At 38.1% G+C, this 23,676-nt stretch overlaps 1 protein-coding gene and 1 long non-coding RNA gene across 6 annotated transcripts; one reads left to right on the top strand and one right to left on the bottom strand.

Moving 5' to 3' along the window:
* Window positions 1-1,974: 1,974 nt before the first annotated feature.
* Window positions 1,975-14,544, top strand: LOC119083864 (kinesin-like protein KIF17). Of its 5 annotated transcripts, none has more exons than XM_037193670.1 (11): window positions 1,975-2,657; window positions 4,315-4,464; window positions 4,674-5,381; window positions 6,830-7,181; window positions 7,283-7,520; window positions 7,575-7,701; window positions 7,769-8,030; window positions 8,447-8,625; window positions 9,659-9,761; window positions 13,358-13,549; window positions 14,068-14,210. In XM_037193670.1, the coding sequence occupies exons 1-11, from the start codon at window positions 2,586-2,588 to the stop codon at window positions 14,082-14,084; spliced, it is 2,400 nt and encodes a 799-aa protein (XP_037049565.1). In that variant the 5' UTR covers window positions 1,975-2,585; the 3' UTR covers window positions 14,085-14,210. The 5 variants fall into 5 exon arrangements, 4 of the variants coding, with proteins under 4 accessions (XP_037049565.1, XP_037049563.1, XP_037049566.1 ...); XR_005088963.1 differs by having other exon boundaries at window positions 1,976-2,657; window positions 13,358-13,636; window positions 14,180-14,315; XM_037193668.1 differs by having other exon boundaries at window positions 1,982-2,657; window positions 14,180-14,544.
* Window positions 14,545-17,456: 2,912 nt separating this feature from the next.
* LOC119083882 lies at window positions 17,457-21,088 on the bottom strand. Its single transcript, XR_005088964.1, has 3 exons — window positions 20,981-21,088; window positions 17,811-17,917; window positions 17,457-17,755 (listed from the first exon to the last, which is right to left on the bottom strand). It is a non-coding gene; the product is annotated as an uncharacterized LOC119083882 (long non-coding RNA).
* Window positions 21,089-23,676: the final 2,588 nt, after the last annotated feature.

The raw sequence follows: 23,676 nt of genomic DNA on the forward strand, positions 1-23,676 counted from the left end.
AGAAATTTTCATACAGATAGTCTGGTCAACGCACTCTAAGAACAGTATAAGGAACTGATTGTATGAACTGTCATTTGGCGTCTTTTGTATGGGACATTCGTAACGCAGTGGCATTATACCAACATAAAAGACTGAATTTGAATGAGAATTTTCGACTACTGCGTCGTATTATTTGAATTCCGTTCTTTTCAAAGTATATAAACACTGAAGGTAATGCAGACCCTCAACGGATCAGAGAAATTACGGATCCAAACTTTCAGGTGAATTCATTTTCGTATGTTGTCGAACTTAGTCTTGTGCAACATGACGGCGCAAAATACTTCCAATTCACCACTTAATACAACTTGACGCAAACGAATTTTAAATGTGTGCAACATAACGTCGCTAAATCGTTCCAAATTCACCACTAGATGCAACTTGACGCAAACGAATTCAATACTTGCGTAACATGACGGAGCTAAAATTCACCAGAAAGTTTGGATCCGTGTGTAACTGCGGATTTGCATTACCTACAGTGTGTATATACTTTGGTTACACACGGATCCAAACTTTCTGGTGAATTTTAGCTCCGTCATGTTACACAAGTATTGAATTCGTTTGCGTCAAGTTGCATCTAGTGGTGAATTTGGAACGATTTAGCGACGTTATGTTGCACACATTTAAAATTCGTTTGCGTCAAGTTGTATTAAGTGGTGAATTGGAAGTATTTTGCGCCGTCATGTTGCACAAGACTAAGTTCGACAACATACGAAAATGAATTCACCTGAAAGTTTGGATCCGTAATTTCTCTGATCCGTTGAGGGTCTGCATTACCTTCAGTGTTTATATACTTTGTGTGTAACTGCGGATTTGCATTACCTTCAGTGTGTATATACTTTGGTTCTTTTGCCTGTTCTTGGAATGCGTTGGTCAGATCAAAGTTTATCAAATCAGTTTTAGGTTTATCGAGACTCCAACCTTTGGTCACACAGAGAATGTCCAAGAAGGATGTTCTGGTCTCGTTGTCAAAGTCGACTTCACTTGATCTGATACTAATCGATCCCTACAAAAAATATAGAAATCAATTCTCTAATGTCTCCCGTGTCACTAACCCAAAATAACCTTAATGTGTAAGCTGTCTTACGACACCATTGTAACCTTTTAAGAAATGTTCATGCCACTGATGGCTCATGATATCCATTGTCGATTATTATTGTAACTATTGGTCAATCTAAAACAATGTGTTCGTGCGCTGACCTTGCCCTTTCTGAACGTTAATTCACATGAATCAAAATTGTAGCGTGACCTTTTTTCATGACACACAAAAAATATTCGGATTTGTGTGTTACACCCACCCTACCAGCAATTGTATGTGGTTATTAGTTTCAATCATTCGTTATAGTGTAAATGTAAAAGGGTTGTTAGTTAGTCCATATGTGAACGGTGAACCCTTAAGTGGTCTGGAAATCGTATCGATTTTAATGAGCGTGTTCGATTGAATCATCGACACAAATGAGAAACTCGATCGTTTCAGAGAGGTGCGGGAAAACGGGAAAAGTTGGAAAATATGCAATTCTGCTTGTTTTATCACCAATGGTTGTACAAACACGATTTTCGTAAAAACTAAATATTTTGTTTCGTCTCGTCAATACCTTTCATTCGACATATCAGACGCTATTGTTTGAGCGAAAACATCCAGAAATGTGCTTGAAAAACTTGTGAAAGACAGGCGACACAAAACGGAGGTAATCAACGTAGGAAAACACCGGGAAACAGGCACATTTTTTAGGAAAATCTGGTTTGTAGGTATTGGTCTGTAGGTAATATCAATAAAGCAAACGAAACTGCATATTTTCCTGCTTTTCCTGTTTTCCCGCACCCCATTGTATGGGGAAAGTGTGATCGATCCCATCGAGTATTGAAGTTACGTATCCACTTTATATCCACCCAGAATTGATATTTAAATATTCAGCAGGCGCAATTAAACGTAATGCGAACTCCGTTTTTAATAATTGTAGGGTCAGGGTGTTCTTGCTCGCAGTAATTAATTCATGGCCGTTGCATATTCATATCTCTAGGTACTTTTATGTCGATGGTCATAGAACAGCAAATGGCTGGTTTTGTAAATCAACTGCTTTTCGGTGTATGAAACGATTTGTGCATATATATGAGAAGCGGAGGGGTGGTATTAAATGGCGTGACTAGACTGAAAATTTACTTAATTGTTCTGTTACGCAACGCAATACAGACGAGAATGGTCAAAAGATTTTCCATTGCGTCGATTTAATGAATAGAATCAACATGTAAAGTGTTCAGTAATTATAAATCAAATAACTGACCGAACATTTATACGTCTGGACTTTCCAAGGTGGTGACATAACCACCGAACATGCGATGGTATAATAATTCATTTAATCAGAATTTCCCCCAAAAAGAATTTTATCCACAAATTCACACTTCTACCGTTGCGATAGTTTCCATAATATCAATTTGAAAGTACATAGGTTTCAGTTCGCAGAATTAACTCCGTTTGTTTTGTTGTGATTTGATTGAGTCAAACTAGGGGAATAGTCACATTTTAAGAGCACAGTTGATAAATTGTAACAATGGCTGAAAACGTGAAGGTTATCGTGAGGTGTCGTCCGATGAATAAGAAGGAATGTGACATGAAATGCAAGGTAAGAAAATACTTTCATTTACATTCGAATTTCGCGCCAGAAAATTTGCAATTGCACCAACCAAAGTATATAAACATTGAAGAAACGCTCAGCGGATCACAAACTTTACGGAACCTAGGTTTCGAGTGAATATAGATTTGCTCCAATTAACTGTAAACACGAACTTTGACAACACGAACGATAACGATTTCATCAGCAGAGATGAACATAACCTAAACGTCAACCAATTTCTTTGTATGAGTCAAACCACATCGAAATTTTCTGTCGTGAAGTGACAGTTTTGACATTTTTGACGGTGTCATTTTTGAAATCTGAAAAATTTCGTCATAACCTCAATTTAAAACGTGAACTGAACGCAAAACTTGTCTTAAAACAATTAATCAATTAAGGATACGATAACACTGTAATATTATTCAAAATTAATTGTTTAAAGACAAGTTTTGTGTTCAGTTCACGTTTTCAATTGATTTTGATAAAAATTTTCAGATGTCAATAATGACAACGTCAAAAATGTCAATGTCAAAACTGTCACTTCACGACGATTTCGATGAGGTTTGACTCTAAATTCTTCGTTACAATTTTCGTCAACCTGGAAATTGATGTTAAAATGCCTTCTGTGGATGAAATTTGACATTTAGAAATGATCTTGGAAAAAACCTATAAGACTTGTATTGTTATGTTGCATCCGTGACGTTTGGCGTAAAAATGTTGTTGGTACTGCGTTGGTGAGTATTGAGTTTTGGCATGTGTTGCAATCTACAATGAACGTCAAAACAAGGTATGGTCGAATTTCAAACTTTGCATGGAGTGGAGGACACAGCGATTTCATATAAAGAAACTCACCTCTCATGACCTCACTCACCTCCGGTTTGTATGAATAGACCATACCTGGCTGATACTTTCATTGACAATCTAGCCAATTGAATTTGTGTCCAACGTTATGAAAAATATATTCACCCGAAACTAGGGTTGCGTGAGCATTTGTGGATTTGCACTACCGCCAGTGTTTATATACTTTGACGCCAACAAGAAATTGTAATCTTCTTGACCTTGATCCTATATCAGAGGAATGATAAGTAGGTACTTGCTGTTCATTTCGAACAAAATATTTTAAAGGTAAATGGTGGAAGCGCGGGGTTTCAGCAACGCACTCCAATAACAGACACAAGAACAGATTGTTTACCAACATAAAAAAACTGAATTTATGTGAGAATTTTGGACTACTGCATCGTGGAAGCCTCTTATTCTGTTCTTGTATCTGTTATTGGAGTGCGTTTGTTTCAGGTGTTTTTGAAACTTAGTTTCTTAATGTTGCACCGTCAAATACTGTTCAAGGTCTTGCATTTGTGCAAGATGAAGTCGTTTTTCACCAAGCAATCTGCGTAACCTTCCTATAAAAACCTTAAATTTCACTAGAGCACGCTTGTCAACGTGTAAAAAACAAAAATCAAAACCCACTGAGGCTGTTTACACACAGCAACGTACGTTACGAATTTCTTTTGTTTATGAACGTCAAATATGACAGAAGAACAAAAGAAATTCGATACGCACGTCGCTGTGCGTAGGGTCAGTCATCACCGTCATTCACTTTTATTTAAATCAAGCGATTCACTGTCCCTCTAAAAATGAACTGAATAGCCACACGTAACGATTTCAGACAATAGTTCAGATCGAGGACTGTGCCGTCCACTTGGAAAATCCAGCCGACAAATCTTCACCCCCAAAAACATTCACTTACGACAGTTCGTACGATAGTAATTCGTCCACTGAAGCCATCTACAATGACATTTGCTACTCATTAGTTGAGGTAAGGTTAAGCCGAGAATTGATGATAGGAGGCGTTGTGTTGATCGTTGCGGGTAGGCTACTTCGGTTACAACAGAAATTTAAGATTCTGTGGGATCAGTACAGTGCCTCCTAGTACAGGAAAATCACATGTTTAGTGTGAGAGAAGTGAAACGTGTGGCTGCTATGCTATGTTTCCCTGCATTTACAAACCGTTTTGATTGATTCTAGAATGTTCTGGAAGGTTACAACGGCACAATATTCGCATATGGCCAAACTGGTTGTGGAAAATCACACACGATGCAAGGACCTGAAATAGCGCTCGACAACAAAGATAAACGAGTGCTGGCGCAGCGTGGTTTAATTTCACGTTCGTTCGATCACATTTTCGAAGCGATTTCGGTCAGCACCGGTGTCCAATATCTTGCTCTAGTCAGTTACCTGGAAATATACAACGAAAATATTCGCGACCTTCTCAATCCGAACGAGAACAGTGCGAATTTGGTGCTGAAAGAACAGCCGGGCGAAGGTGTCTGTGTACAAAATCTGTCAACGCATGCCGTGCACAATGCAACGGACTGCGAACGATTGCTGGCTATTGGCACAAAGAACCGGATAGTCGGTGCAACACTCATGAATGCGACCAGTTCGCGTTCCCATTCGATATTTACGATAAGCTTGGAACAGATCTCAACGAATGTCGACAATGATAGACAAATGGGCGGCGACGCTGTGTCTATTAAGAAGGGAAAATTGAATTTGGTTGATTTGGCCGGATCGGAAAGACAAAATAAGACTGGGGCGACCGGTGATCGGTTAAAAGAGGCAACTAAAATCAATTTGTCATTGTCGGCGTTGGGTAACGTTATATCGGCGTTGGTTGATGGAAAGACGAAACATGTGCCATATCGAGATTCGAAATTGACGAGACTGTTACAGGTAAGTGAGACGTGAGGCTACGATAAAAGAGTTGTGTATGTACACGTCTTACTGGTAGAACTAGTAAAATTGTAGTTAGAGCTCCTCTGCGAACTTCGTGGAAAGCTTTCAAATCTTTGTCCAATCCTATGAATTCTTGAATTCCAAGAACGCCTTCGAAGAGATTCACAATTCCTTGCCTTGGAAAAGACACAGGTCTCTAGTTTAAAAGTTTGCAACCACCAAGAAGAGCTTTTATTCGACAGAACAGCTTTCACTCAACAGAAGAGCTTTCACTCGACAGAAGAGCTTTCACTCGACAGAAGAGCTTTCATTCGCCAAGGAAGCTTTTATTCGACAGAAGAGCTTTACTCGACAGAAGAGCTTTCACTCAACAGAAGCGCTTACATTTGACAGAATAGAATTCACTCAACAGAAGCGCTTTCATTCAACAGAAGCGCTTTCACTCAACAGAAGCGCTTTCACTCAACAGAAGCGCTTTCACTCAACAGAAGTGCTTTCATTCAACAGAAACGCTTTCACTCAACAGAAGCGCTTTCACTCAACAGAAGCGCTTTCACTCAACAGAAGCGCTTTCACTCAACAGAAGCGCTTTCACTCAACAAAAGCGCTTTCACTCAACAGAAGCGCTTTCACTCAACAGAAGCGCTTTCACTCAACAGAAGAGTTTGCACTTTACGGAAAAGCTTTCATTCGACAGAAGTGTTTCCATCAATGGAAGAGCTTCCATCAATGGAAGAGCTTCCATCAATGGAAGAGCTTCCATCAATGGAAGAGCTTCCATCAATGGAAGAGCTTCCATCAATGGAAGAGCTTCCATCAATGGAAGAGCTTCCATCAATGGAAGAGCTTCCATCAATGGAAGAGCTTCCATCAATGGAAGAGCTTCCATCAATGGAAGAGCTTCCATCAATGGAAGAGCTTCCATCAATGGAAGAGCTTCCATCAATGGAAGAGCTTCCATCAATGGAAGAGCTTCCATCAATGGAAGAGCTTCCATCAATGGAAGAGCTTCCATCAATGGAAGAGCTTCCATCAATGGAAGAGCTTCCATCAATGGAAGAGCTTCCATCAATGGAAGAGCTTCCATCAATGGAAGAGCTTCCATCAATGGAAGAGCTTCCATCAATGGAAGAGCTTCCATCAATGGAAGAGCTTCCATCAATGGAAGAGCTTCCATCAATGGAAGAGCTTCCATCAATGGAAGAGCTTCCATCAATGGAAGAGCTTTTCCTCAATGGAAGAGCTTCCATCAATGGAAGAGCTTTTCCTCAATGGAAGAGCTTTTCCTCAATGGAAGAGCTTTTCCTCAATGGAATAGCTTTTTCTCAATGGAAAAGCATTCCCTCAATAGATAGCTTTGACTCAACAGGAAGAGCTTTCTGTCACAGAAACTCCCAGAAAGTAGTAGACTTCCTAAGCAGGTTAAAAATATCTTACTATTCCAGGACTCATTGGGCGGTAATACGAAAACGTTGATGATTGCCTGCATATCACCTGCTGCATACAATTACGACGAAACCCTTTCCACACTTCGGTACGCGAGTCGTGCAAAAAATATTCACAACAAACCGAAAATCAACGAAGATCCCAAAGACGCTATTCTGCGAGAATACCAGCAAGAGATTATGAAACTGAAACAAATGCTGAATGGCGGATACAGTGTGAATGAGGGCAATGTGTCCAGCGAATGGTTGAATGAGGAGAAAATGAAACTGAAGACCATGTATGATGCTGAGACGGAGCGACTGAAACGAGAACATGAAATGCAGCGAAAGGAAAAAGAAGATCTGGTTCGAGGTAAGAAGTAATTGGGAGTGAGGTACATGCATGTACGATTGCATGAAACTATGATCTGGGCCCATAACCTGTTGGAATTCGAATCACAATTTTTTCTTTAGACATGGAGCAGCTTAAACTGCACTACGAAAACCAATTGACGTCCCTAAGTCAAAAGGTTGCCGAGCCGAACAACAACAGTGAGCACTTCAACAATCGCAATTTGGTGGACTCAATACACAATCACGAAAAGGAGACAATCAATATCAAAGGTGATCTGATTGGCGGAGAACGGGCCAACGATGTACAATTGAAGGAAAAGCATAAACGGAAAAAGCAGGCGGCTGAGAAACGAATGAGGTAAAATCCAATTACACAAAAAAATGACGTTCGCCTCTCATGGATCGGTTTTAGTGCGCTGGCAAATGCTTTAAATCGGATAGGACAGACTGAAGACCGAGATATTCTTCAGGGTCACTACAGCAGTATTCAACAGGAACTACAGGTTAAAACGGACGCATTGAAGTCCCAACGACAAAAGGTAAAACGCTCCGTCCGAGAAGATGCAGAAATAAATAGACTGAGCATGTCTGTCCCTTTGCCATAAGGTTCGTGCCTTGGAACGGGAAGTATCCGACCTACAATCCGAATTTCAATTAGACCGGGCCGACTATCTGGAAACCATTCGACGCATGGATAAAAATATGAAATTCTACCAGCAACTGATCGATAAGGCACTTCCGTTACTGCGTCGCGACGGAAGATTTTGGGATGTCGATGCCATCAAAGCCGATGCGGTGTGGAATGACGATTTGGGAAAGTGGAAATTACCCGAAAATTCGATGATAAAGTTGAAACTTCCGCCAGCTGGTAAGATCATTCATTCCGGATCTAAGAGTAATTATACCTAGAGAGGAAATTTCGAACAAAATTACGTAAAATATGTGGTCCCAACATGAAATACGAAATGTTTATTTGTATGTGTGTTTGCCCTCTTAATTAAGAGGGCAAATTGAACTATCAAAAGCGAAATAGCGTCAACGCATGCATGTATTGGTGTAAAATTATGCGAAATATGTATCTTATACAAACTGATGTTGGGACCACATTTCGTCGTACAAATTTCCCCTCTAGGTATAATTACTCTAAGTTCCGGATACTCATCATAGTTCCCATCATCTCTCGCTTATCATCAAGATCTCCATTCATTTCGGCAACCATACCAAGCATGCGCACATTTCACACATCTCACTCGTTGCATTTCGTTAATTCCGTTCATCTCAAAGTGGATCCGAAACAACAAAATGGTCGGGAGAAAAGTTCGTCGTTAACGGCGCCGGGACGCTTGGAACGATCATCGAGTCAATCATTTAAACATTCATCACATGCAAACGTGTCTAGCACGACTGTAGAAAACGGTGGTGACGGACCGAATGAGGAATGTGATTCGAATTTGTTAATCAAGGTGACTAAGTTTTCCGGGTTGGTTTTGCTTATATTGAGTGAGTGTGTGGGAGTGGCTTGGTGTGATGGCTTTGCTTTTGTAATTCAGCGATGCGAGTTTTTGTTTCTGCCGAAGTTCTCTATTCAATACAATAACCATTAGACCAACTAAGCCACGAGCAATTTTGCATTGACGGTATCGATAACGTCTAACCAAAAAAATTAACTCCAGCAACACATAACAACGCGAAGGAGACCTAATTCAAATTTTTGTTTTGTTCTTCTGTCAAGTTTGACAGTACAACAATAGAACATTTTGAATTAGGCGCCCTTCCCGTTGCTGCCTGTAGCCTTCCTGCAAAGCGGTTATAATGAAAAGAAGTCTTCTAAATGACTGACGTAGGCAAATCTCAATGACAGCTTTGAATCGCCTAAATGTAGGCATGCCGTTCGATAGTCTGCGATGAAAGCTTTCGTTCACGTTAAACGTTTTTCGTATAACTCTCTCTTTTATGCTACGAGAAGGTCCTGCAGTCAATCGCAAAATATTTATTTCCTTATTTCCGGTGAGTGAGTCTTTGGTGTGAAACACAATTTTGGTTTATTGATTGTGTGTGCGTGTGCGTGTTTCGAACATCACCTCTATCTCTCCATAAAACATTTAATCATCCGGAGTGTAAGACAACACTACTTTCGAACGCAACTTGACGAAAAGAAAACCATTCAACAAGATCTTAAACGATTTAAAGAAAGTACCATGCCACAACCACCGACATCAGCGCCGGCAGCATCCACAAACAGTAGCACGTTCCATCCCATTAAGAAAATGCAGAGACAAGTCAGCCAAAGTTTGATTGGTGAAGAGGTATTTAAAGCGATTGCTTTTCTTTTGTGTTACGTTTTTTGGTACTGAAATTAGTAGTAGTTGAAGTAGTAGATTCTATGAGTAGCACTTTCTATTTTATCTTGTTTGGCTTTCTTAAAATCTAGTTGAGATAGTTGAAATTCGGAAAAATTGAATGAAAATTAATTTTTGCCTCGATCAAAACGAACAGAAACTTCAACGATCCGATGGTAAGGATATAGCTGTGTCATATTTTCGACCAAGGCGAGCAGTCGAACTGATACAACAAAGCCGAGTCATTAATAACTGGAAAGGTATGTTAATCGCGCTGTTCGTACGGAATTAAGTGAGAAAAATTCTTTTAATGAAAGTCTGAAAACTGAGATTGGAAATAACATATGCGGGCGGTACGTAAAGTACATAGGGAAGTTAGCAAGCGTGCATTAGGTATACGCTTTTTCAAATCTTTATAAGCCACACATCCATGATACTTCGGCTCAATTGCACTTCGAATCTATAGAAGAATAAAAAAAAACGAGCCATCAGAACAGTCGGAGCGTTTGCTGCGACTGAGCCCCGTACGAACCCGTATATCTATTGCGCCAAAGGCTCTCTACCAGGCAAAAGTTGACCGATGTTTAAACGTCGGATTTGTTCCTTACATCCGCCGCTTGTACAATGACAACAAATGAATGAGCGTGATATGGATTTTGATTGTGCGCAAAATTTTTTGAAAACAAATAATTTTTGTGGAAACTTTTTTATTTTTATTTTTTTTAGGTATTTCAGGCTTTAGGTGATGAGGGCGATATATATTTGATCTTTCTTTGACGTTTTACTTATTTTGTGTGAAGTGCCTTGTACATTTAGTTTCAAACTTCACACAAAATAAGTAAAACGTCGATGAAAGATCAAACATATATCACCCTAATTACCTAAAGCCTGAAATACCTAAAAAAAAAAAAAATTAAACAATCTCCACAAAAATTATTTGCGTTTTCAAAAATTTTTGCGCACAATAAAAATCCATATCACGCTCATTCATTTGTTGTCATTGTACAAGCGGCGGATGTAAGGAACGAATCCGACTTTTAAAAATCGGTCAACTTTTGCCTGGTAGAGAGCATTTGATTGCGTACGTGACCCTAGTGCGTCTGTCACCCTACTTTGACCGTAGACCTATTGCACCCGTAAACGTAGTTGAAGTCAAATTATAATGAAATGTGTACATCTTAGAAATTGCGCATAGCGCAATTACGAAGCCCCGTACGACGTTCCTTTCAAATGTTCCACAAATTTCAAGTTGACCTAAAATTTTAATTTATTGAGAGGCCTAAGCCCTAGTTACGGCCTTAGTCCAACGACCCAAATTTATTTTTTTTCCAACTACATTCTATTCGGCCTTCGATTACCTTCTAAATGAAACAAAAATTACGAAAGACGGATGAAATTTACTCGAGTTATATGTAAAATACACATAGGGCCGAGTAGCGGGCTTAGTCCAACGACCCAAATTTTGATTTGTTTCAACAACATTCTATTCGGTGTTCAACTACCTTTTAAATGAAAAAAAAATTAGGAAAATCGGATGAAATTTACTCGAGTTATATGCAAAATACACTTAGGGCCGAGTAGCGGCCTTAGTCCCAGGACCCAAATTTTAAATTTTTTTCCACAACATTCTATTCTGTGTTCAATTACATTTTAAATGAAACAAAAATTAGGAAAAAGGGATGAAATTTACTCGAGTTATATGCAAAATACACTTAGGGCCGAGTAGCGGCCTTAATCCAAGGACCCAAATTTATTTTTTTTCCACAACATTCTATTCGGTGTTCGATTACCTTTCAAATGAAACAAAATTTAGGAAAATCGGATCAAATTTACTCGAGTTATATGCAAAATACACTTAGGGCCGAGGAGCGGCCTCAGTCCAAGAACCCAAATTTTAAACATTTTTCTCACCACATTCTATTCGGTATTCAATTACCTTTCATATAAGACAAAAACTAGCAAAATTGGATGATATTTACTCGATCTATACGCAAAATACACTTAGGGCCGAGGAGCGGCCTCGTCCAAGGACCCAAATTTAAAACGTTTTTCGCCACATTATATTCGGGCTTCGATTACCTTTCAAATGAAACAAAAATTACGAAAAAAGGATGAAATTTACTCGAGTTCTATGTAAAATACACTTAGGGCCGAGTAGCCTTTCACTTCTAGGGCCCTAACTCACGGTCCATTCACCCGATTTTAATAAACTTTTTTTTCCTGGATCGGTATCGACAATACCTATCTTTTGCCGTTTCATTTGCATTTCCATCGTTTTTTTTTTGCCGTAAATATCCCCAAAAGACCTTAAAGCACTGAGGCGGCCCTAACTCACGAAGGGCCGACCCAAATATGCCCATCTTCGAACTTAGCCTCACTATTTTGACTATCTTTCAGGCAAATTTTTTTTTTTGAAATCGGATTTGATTTACTTAAGATATCGACGTGACGGACAGACAGACGGACAGACAAAATTTTTATTGCGGATTCGTTATCTATGAACATAGGCAAACACTTTGCCCTTACCGTCTGCTTCGAATTCCATCAATTACACGCGGCATCGTATTCCTATAAGCCCCTTTGTACTTCGTACGGGGCTAAAAACCCCAAGGCGCATGGGTATGTGTGACTGGTATGGCCTATGAAGATTTGAAAAACGTTCGTACGTACATCCGTATGCTTCACAACGCACTGACCACAAGTTAGCAAGTTCGGTGATGAACTGAAGTTTCATTTCAATTATGATTCGCTTGAGTTGTTCATGTGCAAAATGGTATAATGTTCGCAGAGCAATGTATATCAGTACCACTGTCGTCATTAACTGAAAGTCCGGGCTGCTATGTCATCTCGCTCGCTAGGGAGTTTTAATGTATTTTGTCGATTGTATGTGTCATCGTTTCCGAACTAAATTTTTTTTTGGTTCCATGAACCTAAATACCGGTTTTTCCATAAAACTTCAAACTTAGATATCTTCGTCAAATCTGAAGATTCTGAAAGGTAGGATCAATAGAACAGTATTTTTGTCAAGGGTCTGGAACAGTTCGGGCTATGTAAGATTCCTGAAAAAGTGTCCCAACAAAACTTTAAGACTGATTTCTCTCTGGTTATTTTTAAATTAAATTAAAGCTGATCTCAAGCCCTATCAACAATAGCTGGCCGATCTCTCACATGTCAGAGGATCGAGAGCCTCAGCTCTAGGAAAGATATGTACTTTCCTAAAAAATTTATTCTTCCGGAAAAAGTCAGAATTGACTAACGCTTCGAAGGATGTCAACTATTTTTGCTTTAAAAATCGCAAGACCATGAATGATCTGCAACTATATGACTATCCCTGAGGCTATTCCTACACGCATCCCGAAGCTAGAACTGACGGATAACTCAAGCACTTATATCATTTCTGTAGTTTCAGAAGGTCCACTTTCTTCCCAGCTCTAGAACTCAAGGATAGAAAGTATTTCAATCAGTTTGTGACCTTTCTCTTGCACTTGGAGAAAGTTTAAGGTGTCCAAAGGTCATCTACCAGAATTCCATCTCTCCAGAAGCTTTTTTGAACTTGCTTCTGGATTTGAAGTCTCTAGTATTCCATAGTTCCTTAGGGTCCGTCTTTTTTTCTGTTCTAGAACTAGAACTCAAGGACGATAAACTTTTCCATCTGTTTTCTTGAGCTACAAAATTTTTTGTATTTCCAGTTGTGGTAGAGATATTTCGCTTAAATTTTCAACGGAAAATCGAATCTCATACTAAAGTGATGATCATTGCTATTTCCTATGTGCGGGTTACCCTGTGCTCAGTCCGATTATTTGTCTCTCAGCCAAACGTTTTGAAAATTGAAACATTCCTTTTCGTCATCACACAGGCAATGCAAATTGGGCAACGCCGGTAACAAATCGAGCGTTAATCTCACAACCATTTCTACCAACACCAACCAGTCAACGGCAGTCAGGACAGCTTCCATTAAGCAAAACATGGTGTGGTCCACCGACACAGTCCCTTCTCATATCCGCGAATCGAGACTCATTGGTGCACGATCAGTGGATACCGAACAATGGTAATTAAGTCAGTGTATGCATGATTGTATAGTAGATACACCTCTGGGAAAATTCGTGGATTTGGGAACTTCGTCGGTAACTTTTAGGTACGGATTTTGTGATAGAATTGTGTGTGTTAGAACAAATGTTGCTGGGTTGCCCAGGCCAATGCTTATTCGGTTGGGAAGATGTTCATTTCGAATCCTTTCTGCAAAGTTTACCAAATTTTGATCAAGGTTCTGAGTTGATCACGAAGGGGGTGAACCACAAATTTTGCCAATTTAACCTGTTCTTTTAGAACCTTGGTTTCACCCTTGGTTTCTGTTCGCTGATGTCACGTCATTCTGACTGTGTCGAGCAGACCGAACTGGTTTAACAGAGTGTTTTGAGCGTGTAAGAGCTCAAAATGTCAGAAACTCGACAGCTCGTTTCATGAAGTAGCTCAAACTAAAAATGTTGTAACCGATGACGGTAGAGACAACCGATCAGTAAGCCGGACGAAAACTTTTTATTGATGAGGAGTTCTCTTTCTTTCAAGTCTTCAAATGCCCCTGAAGCTTAAATGCAATGAATATGCACCTCCTGGTTCTTAGTTCCCAAAGAACAGATAGTTTACGCTCAAAACGGAAAATCCAATTTTCTTCCAACAGATGATTCACAGCTGATATCAGAGAATCTAAGCCAACAAAAGCATCGACCACAAGCTGCAACAGCTGGACGTAGTAGAAATTTATCGATGGTACTCAATGATGTGGAGGACGATCAATCGACAGTTTCGTGATAATAATTTGGAAAAAACAACATTCCGTTCGGATGAAAATGGTTTTGGATATGACATCAAAGTTTCACCTTCGTTTTGGGTTTGGTTTTCGTTTTCGGCATAAAATGTTTAACTACCGTTGTACCTTACAGTAAATTGTAAAAATAAAAAAAAAACTTTCGTCAAAATGTGATTCTTTTGGTATGTAAACTTGATAGAAATATACGATAAATAAAGGCAGAGAGGTTATGTTTAGAGCAGAGAATTTTTTTGTGGGTCAAATTCTTGGGCAGTGTGTTGGAATATCAATTCGATATCATCTAGTTAACCGATACGTAGAGAAAAATCTAAGTTAACTCTGATTTAGTTTCTCTCATTCTAAATTAAATTGTTTTTTCTGGACTCTTTGGAAGCTTTGCTGATCCTGGAATTCTATCAGGTTATGGGCCAAGGACACGAAGAGGAAAGGAAAATTGGAGATGAAAAAAGAATAGAATAGAATTTGGAATCGAAATGTTGAGTGAATCGAGAGCAGCAGTTGGGCTGGTGACGTTGGGTTCCACAAGTAAAAAACACGAATAGACCGCCTGAAGCCTGATGAGGTCTTTTTCCATTTTTTTTTTCAATTTCTGTTTACTACTAGCTTGGTACTCCTTCAAGTACCACTTTGGTATTCAACTACCAAATTTTGGAATTATAAATAGGCAAGCGAGCCGATTAATTTCATCAGTCGGTGTGCAGCTCTCAAACAGTAATCATATCTACAACATCCGTATTAGTCAACTAACACGTTGGTAGTCAACTACCACTTTGGTAGTCAACTACCCCTTTGGTAGTCAACTATCCCTTTGGTAGTCTACTACCACTTTGGTAGTCTACTACCACTTTGGTAGTCAACTACCACTTTGGTAGTCAACTACCACTTTAGTAGTCAACTACCACTTTAGTAGTCAACTACCACTTTGGTAGTCAACTACCACTTTGGTAGTCAACTACCACTTTGGTAGTCAACTACCACTTTGGTAGTCAACTACCACTTTGGTAGTCAACTACCACTTTGGTAGTCAACTACTACTTTGGTAGTCAACTACCACTTTGGTAGTCAACTACCACTTTGGTAGTCAACTACCACTTTGGTAGTCAACTACCACTTTGGTAGTCAACTACCACTTTGGTAGTCAACTACCACTTTGGTAGTCAACTACCACTTTGGTAGTCAACTACCACTTTGGTAGTCAACTACCACTTTGGTAGTCAACTACCACTTTGGTAGTCAACTACCACTTTGGTAGTCAACTACCACTTTGGTAGTCAACTACCACTTTGGTAGTCAACTACCACTTTGGTAGTCAACTACCACTTTGGTAGTCAACTACCACTTTGGTAGTCAACTACCACTTTGGTAGTCAACTACCACTTTGGTAGTCAACTACCACTTTGGTAGTCAACTACCACTTTGGTAGTCAACTACCACTTTGGTAGTCAACTACCACTTTGGTAGTCAACTACCACTTTGGTAGTCAACTACCACTTTGGTAGTCAACTACCACTTTGGTAGTCAACTACCAAATACTCGATTTATAAATAGACCAGCAGGCCGAATAATTTCGTCAGTCGGTGTGCGTCTCTCGAGTAAGAAACATCTTTGCTGCTAAATATTTTGGGGGTCCAACTATTAACAACTACCAAACTTTCAAATTGCAATGTCTGCTATGAGCGATCGGTTACCAGATAACAAATAACAATTGATTTGCCTGGTGTTGGTTTGCTCATAGTAGCATTGCAATTCTAACTTTTATCAATCACATTTGATTTGTGACACAGACGGACGGACGGACGGACAGACGAAGTGCCCACTAAAAAGTTAATAACAGTTGGGTTATTGCCAACAGCCAGTTAGACAGTCGCTGAATTGAGGGTGTGTGTTGGAATATCAATTTGATATTTTCTGGCTATGGGATATTCCGTGGATTGTGTAACTATAACATGACTTACGACGAGACAGATATATCAGAACAGAAATTGGTGTGAGTTGAAAGCAATCGTAAGTGATGTTAATGTGGAATTTCCCTCGAATGTGGGTATGTAGACGTCCATAAATGGATACAGGAAACGCGCTCAACACATAACCAATCACTTCCCAATCGAGATAGAAAAACAAGATGTACGAACCAAAGTATATAAACGTCGAAAATAATGCAAACCCTCAGCGGATCAGAGAAAATACGGATACCGACTTGGAGGTGAGTTTACTATGCTTTCAATACATATATTAAGAAGCGATACACTCTAAATTCACCACAAATTGGGGATGTACATCAAACTGTGGATTTGCATTACCTTCAGTGTTTATTTAGTTTGGTCAGAACAGAACAGCCTACGGTTGCTTTGAAACGAGATTAGATGCGGACCGCCGACCACCAACAATTTTTTTTTGATATTTATAATGAGTGACGGGCAAGAACTTCACACAGAAAAAAATAGTCCAAAACCGCAGTCATTATGGACATACGTTGGTGAGTGGGGTTCAAAGGCTAAGAATGTTTCACTTCAAAAGGTGACATCTCGAACCTGACGAATGTTATCTCTCCTTGCCCCGTATCAACTGGATAATATCACAGCACTGCACCTATCATGAACATAGAAAATATTCGGAGACTGATGAAATCACAGTAGGCACTGCGTTTCTTTTGTACACATAGCTGACTTGTTTTCGTTGTATGAGTCACACACACGTATGGCAGAAGACACATATCGTATTCTCATTGTTCTTTCTTTTGTTTAGCGATTACATTCTCATTTTTTGAAAATACAATTCTCGAAATGCTCTTGATATACACACAAATCGGTACGATTGCCGTATACGCAGAAAATTAGAAAAATTTCTATTTTTCTATATACACGGCAATCTATTGTGTTGTGTGTATATCAAGAGCATTTCGCCAGTTGTATTTTCAAAACGATCACTAAACAAAAGAAAGAACAATGAGAATACGATATTCCGGCAGATATGTGTGTATGCAGTAAGTTATCTTTTACGCGCAGAATTTTAAAATAAATAAAAGTTTTTTTTTAATTTCATTTTTTTCATGTGTCGTTGAAGAAGTTTTTTCTTATGAGGATCCACTTTATTGAAATAAATTAGAATGGGACAACAAAAAAAAAAATTTCTGTCGGATTGACATTTATTGACAGAGAAGCTGATTTGTATTAAAACGACATGCATTTTCTAACGATAAAAATGGGTCCAAATGGTTAGAAAATCTTTTTATTTTCTCTAAACAAGTGATCGAAAATGAACGTGTTATTGACAAATAGCGCGGCCTCTATTTTCTCCGCATGCAGCAACAAAACAAAGAAAACAACGTGAATTTCCTGCGCATTCACTTTGACCAGCTGGATTCCAGTTAACATCGCACAGATCTCCTGGCTGCTTCGTTCCACGCCTCATTCGAACATGTTCTACCTGCAAGTAACTCATTAATGTCTATTTGTGGCAACAATCGAGCAGCAGAAATAACCTCATTATTCAAGTCAATGGGAGTCGATATCCCAAATGGCACTATTGCGAAAAGGAAGAAGAAAACGAAAACAAATGTCGACACCTTGCCAGCCATTTTGGATACGTCTGCAAATAAAAAATTTTATAGTAAAATGACCTTGCGTTTTATTTTTAAGGTCGACCGTTAGACGAATCGACACAACGCTAAATTGTAGCCTAAAGTGAGCAAAAATAGTAGATTTTCGATGATAATTCGTATCCGCGTCGTGTCTGTTTCTGTGGAGAAAATGTTATGATCGTGTTGTGTCAAGAAGTGTTGGCTTTCAGCATATATGAAAGAGTGATATTCTCTCATTCATATTTATATGCTTTCAGTAACAACGATATGTTTGTGGTGATGTAGCTTACTGTGAGAAAACCCAAAACTTGCGCGAATTTTATTAAACTACTGCGTTTTCTCGTAGTATGTTACACCACCACAAATATTTATCATTGTTACTCAAAGGCAACACTTCTTGACACAAAACGATGATCAAAATTTTTCCAGAGAGGACGCGGATACGAGATACGAACTTATCTTTAGACGAATTATATATAGTTCGTCTAAGCTGGAAATTACGAACAAAATTACATAATAACAATTAAATATTGTGTCCCCGACATGAAAAACGAAATATTTACTGCGATCTTTAAAACCTTCGCGCATAAATAAGGTAATCTGAATTATGTCAGGGTCAAGTTACCTTGCTGTCTTTTGATATCTGTGGAATTATTCAAATTCCCGCAAATGCAGCAACAAATTTTAGATATTTTTTCGAGTAATTCAATGCCGCTATTTTCATTGACTTCAAATATAAACATTTCTCTTCGTAACAGGGAAATGTTGAATGCAATTTTCCATTAGAATTTTCTATGTATTGCTGGGAATTATTCCCGATCGTTCGACAGCATTCTTTGTACTTCGATTCGAGGAAAATGGATGCCTTAGAACTTTCTTTAATCGATTCGATTCATTGCCATTGGATATTGTGAGAAATATAACAGTAGATATATTGCTTGGTCTGGAGTTTCTACATGTTCTAAACAATGTGCATGGAGATCTGAAGCCAGACAACATCCTATTGGATTCAAATCTACGGGCACATGTCGGTGACTTTGTCCTGTGTCGCACTCAGGTTATCAAAGTCCGGAACAATTGAACGAAACGACACAATGGGATCGTGTGGATTACTTTTCTGTCGGTATCATGTTCGTGAAGATGTTCACAAAAGAACATCCATTCGAACATGATCCAGAAACTATTCATTAAAATGTATTGGAGTGGAAATATACAATGCCAGAATTCAATTGCCCGAATGCTGAATATTTCGTAAAGAAGACACTTTGTGCCAAAGAGACTCGGCTGACTGTAGCCACTATTCTCAAGCATCCATTCATCATTAATCATGTCGACCAGGCGTTGGCATCATACATTCCGCACACCGTAGTCCATAAAGATATGCCACAAACACCATTTTACGATGGAATCAATTTTTTCGAACCGATATCCGGCCTGGATTATGACTCAAAAGTAAGCCAATTTAGACTAATACCAACGTCGTCCACGGGGTCGTCCACAAAGCACGATTCACGCCAGCAGTATTACAATAACAATCCCTACATTCGTGTTACATTTTCCCAGATATCTTCTCACACTTTATGTGGACGGCCCCTACAACTAATTTATATGAAATGACAAAGCACTTCAAGCAAAAGTGCTCATACCTCATAGAGTATTTGTATGGAAAAATTGTCCGAATTTTTTTACAGTGTCAGTTAATTTGTTCAATACACTGTCCAGTTTCAATACCCTTTTGAAAGTACCACTAATGCTTAAAGTGCGTTGGTAATGAACGTTATTACATTTGATAACCAGACCATTTTGCGTTGCATAAATATTTTTATGCAAACGATATTGACAACTAAGCAATATTCTGGGCCGGCTTGGCTCAAAAAATCCATTCGGGAGTTCAATATAGAAACTTTGTAAAAATCCTTACATTGCTCTTAGGGACCATACCGGGCCTGGCAATATACTTCAGTAACTTGCTACTTTCATTGAAGCAAAGTGTGTATAAGAAATAATCAAACACTGATGCTCTCTAATTGATTACTTGTTTCAACTATAGATCGAACGAAACCACACTACGAATCAGGAAGAAGGTGATCCTTTGGAGGACGATAGTCCGCTAATCATTTTTGGTAATAATCATCAACATTCCTCGGTAATTTTTTAAGTCTACAGTCATTCGAAATTAATTCTATTTTTGATTTTTTTTTAAACAATAGAATTCTGCATATTAACTTCCACCCTACCAGCTCTTCCTATTCAAAATTTCCTTTACTCAATTTTCAGAATCCAGATCCGAATTTTCAAATGGGAGACGCGTTACTAGCAGTCAATAACAACGAGCCATTGTCGGCGGTAATTTATTCTGTTTTTAACTTTTCAAATCTTATTTACCCTGCCAGCCCTTCCTATTCAAAATTCCTTTCACCCAATTTTCAGAATCCAGATCCGAGCTTACATACACATTACACAAGACTTTGTCGAAATCGTTATTAACAATGATCAAATGTCACTGGTGTTAGCAAGATGAAAGTGAAAGCAAGTGTTAGTCGTGAAGTTTCAAGTGGTGTACGAGGTTTTGTGTGGAATTTGCAAACGAACATTCAAAGCTGTTGGTCAAAACCGAAAAAGTCAAACAACACCAACTGAACCATTCAACCATTCACACGCCATTTCGACCGGGAGCATATTAAGCTGCCATATCAACCGAAAAAACGATTAAGAAATTCTAAATCTTAATTTTAAATTTTAATTACCACTTTTGCTTATATTTTTTTTTGAATATTAATGGATTAATTGTTTATTAAATGACCTACTGATAAAATGGTTTATTATCAGTCAAGGGAACTGACCCACCCAAGTTTTCTTTAGAAATATTTTAAAAGAACTACACTTCTTTGCGAAGTTGTTTATGTTTAGATTGCGCACAAATATTGACATACGATCGCACTGCCAGTGGTCAAAATTTTGATCTACACACGAAAATGACACACATACATTCAATAGATGATTTCTCAGTTTTATTTGCCTTTTTTTTTGTTATATTGAGAAGGGCCTTGCTTAACACCAACGGCACTTACAAGATAAATGATGAACTTATTTAGTATGACGCTCAAGTAAGTTTAACCAGAGCTTAGCCGGAATTGTTAGCAATCTACTGATAGAACTGATGCAAAATATAGTTTGTAGTCGCTTTTATAACTGCGTTTCATTTTTGTTTCGATAACACGACTGCATATAGTGCATTAAAATGACGTAAATTTAAAGTTCAAAAGAAAATTGATTAAAATCAGGAAATGTTTGTTAATAGAAGCAAATAAAGGTCGAGGATACAACGAAAACAAAGTAAATTGTGAAATCAGTTAAGAGGAATCTACCCATGGCTAAATTGTTGCCTACATTTAGGGACGAAATTATTATTTTGATGATAATTTTGGACTCGTATTCTTTTTGGAAAAGGTACGACCATCATTTGGTGTTAACATGTGTTAGTTTTCAGTAAAAATTTGAATGTTTGTGGTTATTTAACCTAACTCCGAGAAAATTCAAAAAATGTGTCAATTTTCGTGAAATATTGAATTTTCTCGGAGTTAGGTTACATAACCACAAACATTCAAATTTTTACTGAAAGCTAACACATTTTAACACCAAACGATGGTCGTACTTTTTCCAAAAAGGATACGAGTCCAAAATTATCATCAAAATAATAATAATTACGCCCCCAAATGTAGGCAACAATTTAACCATGTGTAGATTGCTTTTAAGAGACATCAATTTCAATTTCAATTTCATTTATTTCCAAGAAAAAACTTCTTACATTAAACACACAGCGTAGCTCCAGTATGCGTTACAATTCTAAGGAGCTACAACATCGATGCGTTGATGAAAAGCATACATTTGGGCGTTTGTTAAATAATTGATTTTAGTTTACTTTTGATGATATCTTTCTACCCGAATTCTTTTACAAAAACACTGGACCGCATAACGACCACGAATGTGTTAGCTTTCAACAGAAAATAGATTTGGTTGTAGCAGTTGAACCAGCTCTGAGAAAACTGAACAGTTTACGAACATTTCGTTGCTTCTGGAGTGACTATTTCGATCTATTGGTTACATCAACAGCTGTTTGTTCAACGATTTTTTCTTCTTTCTGCTGGAACCACTATCACTATCACAGTCTTGTCATGGATCGTCGAACATTTCAAACCAATTGATTCTTGCGTACTTTCATATGTTGGCCGAAATCAGGAATTCCATTACGGACGTTTAAGGACATTGACATTGGAGAATCCACGCCATTAGTCGTATAAATTTATACGTCAGAGAGAGCTTTTTAGGTCTTTTTTCTTCTAGAAAAAATACCCTATTATGGGCGCTTTGTCTGTCTGTCTGTCTGTCTATCTGTCTGTCTGTTGGTAGTTTTGGTAGTTGTGTTATTCGGTAGTTTGGAAGTTGGTAGTTGTGAACTGGATTGACATTCAAAATTGCAAAGCCACCATGAGCATATCAACACCAGACAAATAATAATTATCTGTTATCCGATAACCGATAGCTCACATTTAACATTGCAATTCGAAAATGTGGAACTACCAGCAATAGAGTTAATTAGTAATTTCGGGAATTACAGCTATTACAACCGATGTTCACACTTCGACTGGTAGCTAGGAACAGTTGGATTACGACTCATGAAACTATTCTGGCTGCTTGTCTATGATATTTATAGGTCAAATAGTTGGTAGTTGGTAGTTCCAAACAGAAATTAGAAAAAAGACCTCACCAGGCTTTAGCCGGTCTATTCTTGTTTCTCCTTTGCTACGATCTGTCAGTTTTTTTATTTTGCGATTTTGTATGGAAATGAAAACTAAAATTGAGATATCTTTGCTGTTTTAAGTGGTTTTTCAATTTTTTTGGATCGAAATGTTTTAAACTGTGTTTGGAATGGATTGGCATTAACAAATTGTGTGAAAATATTTTTTCCATTTTATTATTTAAACACACTCACATTTTATGTCAAAATAATATGAAAATGAGTGCGGACAATAGACCATACATGTTTTACACTTTCATTGCTACCATTGCCGATTTATCTCGCCTAATACCAAAAATCTCGCGAGGTGTTGATCTCGCATTTATTGGTCGATATGCACTTTCTATCAGTATAGAATTTCCTTGGAAAAATCTGACGTTACCTAATACAGTGTTATGATCAGAGCGAGAGAACCGAATACCATTTAATTATAACTTGCCTTGGGGTACTTGTCAAAATATTTCTTTCTATTTCATCATAACACTCTATTTATTGGTAACCAATACAATGTAATTCAGCAGACAAAGAGATTGAATTTCGAATACGATTTTTTGAAAAATAAATTATTTGAATAGGTTTCGATCGGACTGTTATTCATATACGTAAATGTATCCACGAATGAAATGAACTGAACAGAAAAAATAAAAAAATATTTGAATAATGAAAATGTGTTGGATAAAATAAAATATGCGTAGAAAAAGTACGTATTTAAAATTTTAAGAGCAAACAAAGATTTATGGGACTGTTTGTAAAGTATGTAACGTTTTTAAACCTTTCAAATTGTTTTGTCGAATACATATTTGCACAACTGTTTGTCCATTCAAATACTTAAAAAATTTAGCTATAAGTGGCAGATGTCTTTTTTCTACTCTTAACAGTTAGTTTCCCTAACATCTACAACTGTGCACAGCTGTGACGCATTTTTTTTGTACAATTTTCTTTCTAAAATTTTCTGGTTTAAATTTTCGT

This window comes from Bradysia coprophila, unplaced genomic scaffold (assembly GCF_014529535.1).
Source record: "Bradysia coprophila strain Holo2 unplaced genomic scaffold, BU_Bcop_v1 contig_70, whole genome shotgun sequence".
Taxonomy (NCBI): Eukaryota; Metazoa; Arthropoda; class Insecta; order Diptera; family Sciaridae; genus Bradysia; species Bradysia coprophila.

What these genes read in the sequence shown, in the direction of transcription:
- LOC119083864 (XM_037193668.1), top strand. Translation starts at nt 2,586, where the DNA reads ATGGCTGAAAACGTGAAGGTTATCGTGAGGTGTCGTCCGATGAATAAG. An exon ending in ATTCGAATTTGTTAATCAAG is followed by an intron (nt 8,626 to 9,658) that starts GTGACTAAGTTT and finishes CAAAACGAACAG; the next exon opens with AAACTTCAACGATCCGATGG. An exon ending in TCAGTGGATACCGAACAATG is followed by an intron (nt 13,550 to 14,179) that starts GTAATTAAGTCA and finishes TTCTTCCAACAG; the next exon opens with ATGATTCACAGCTGATATCA.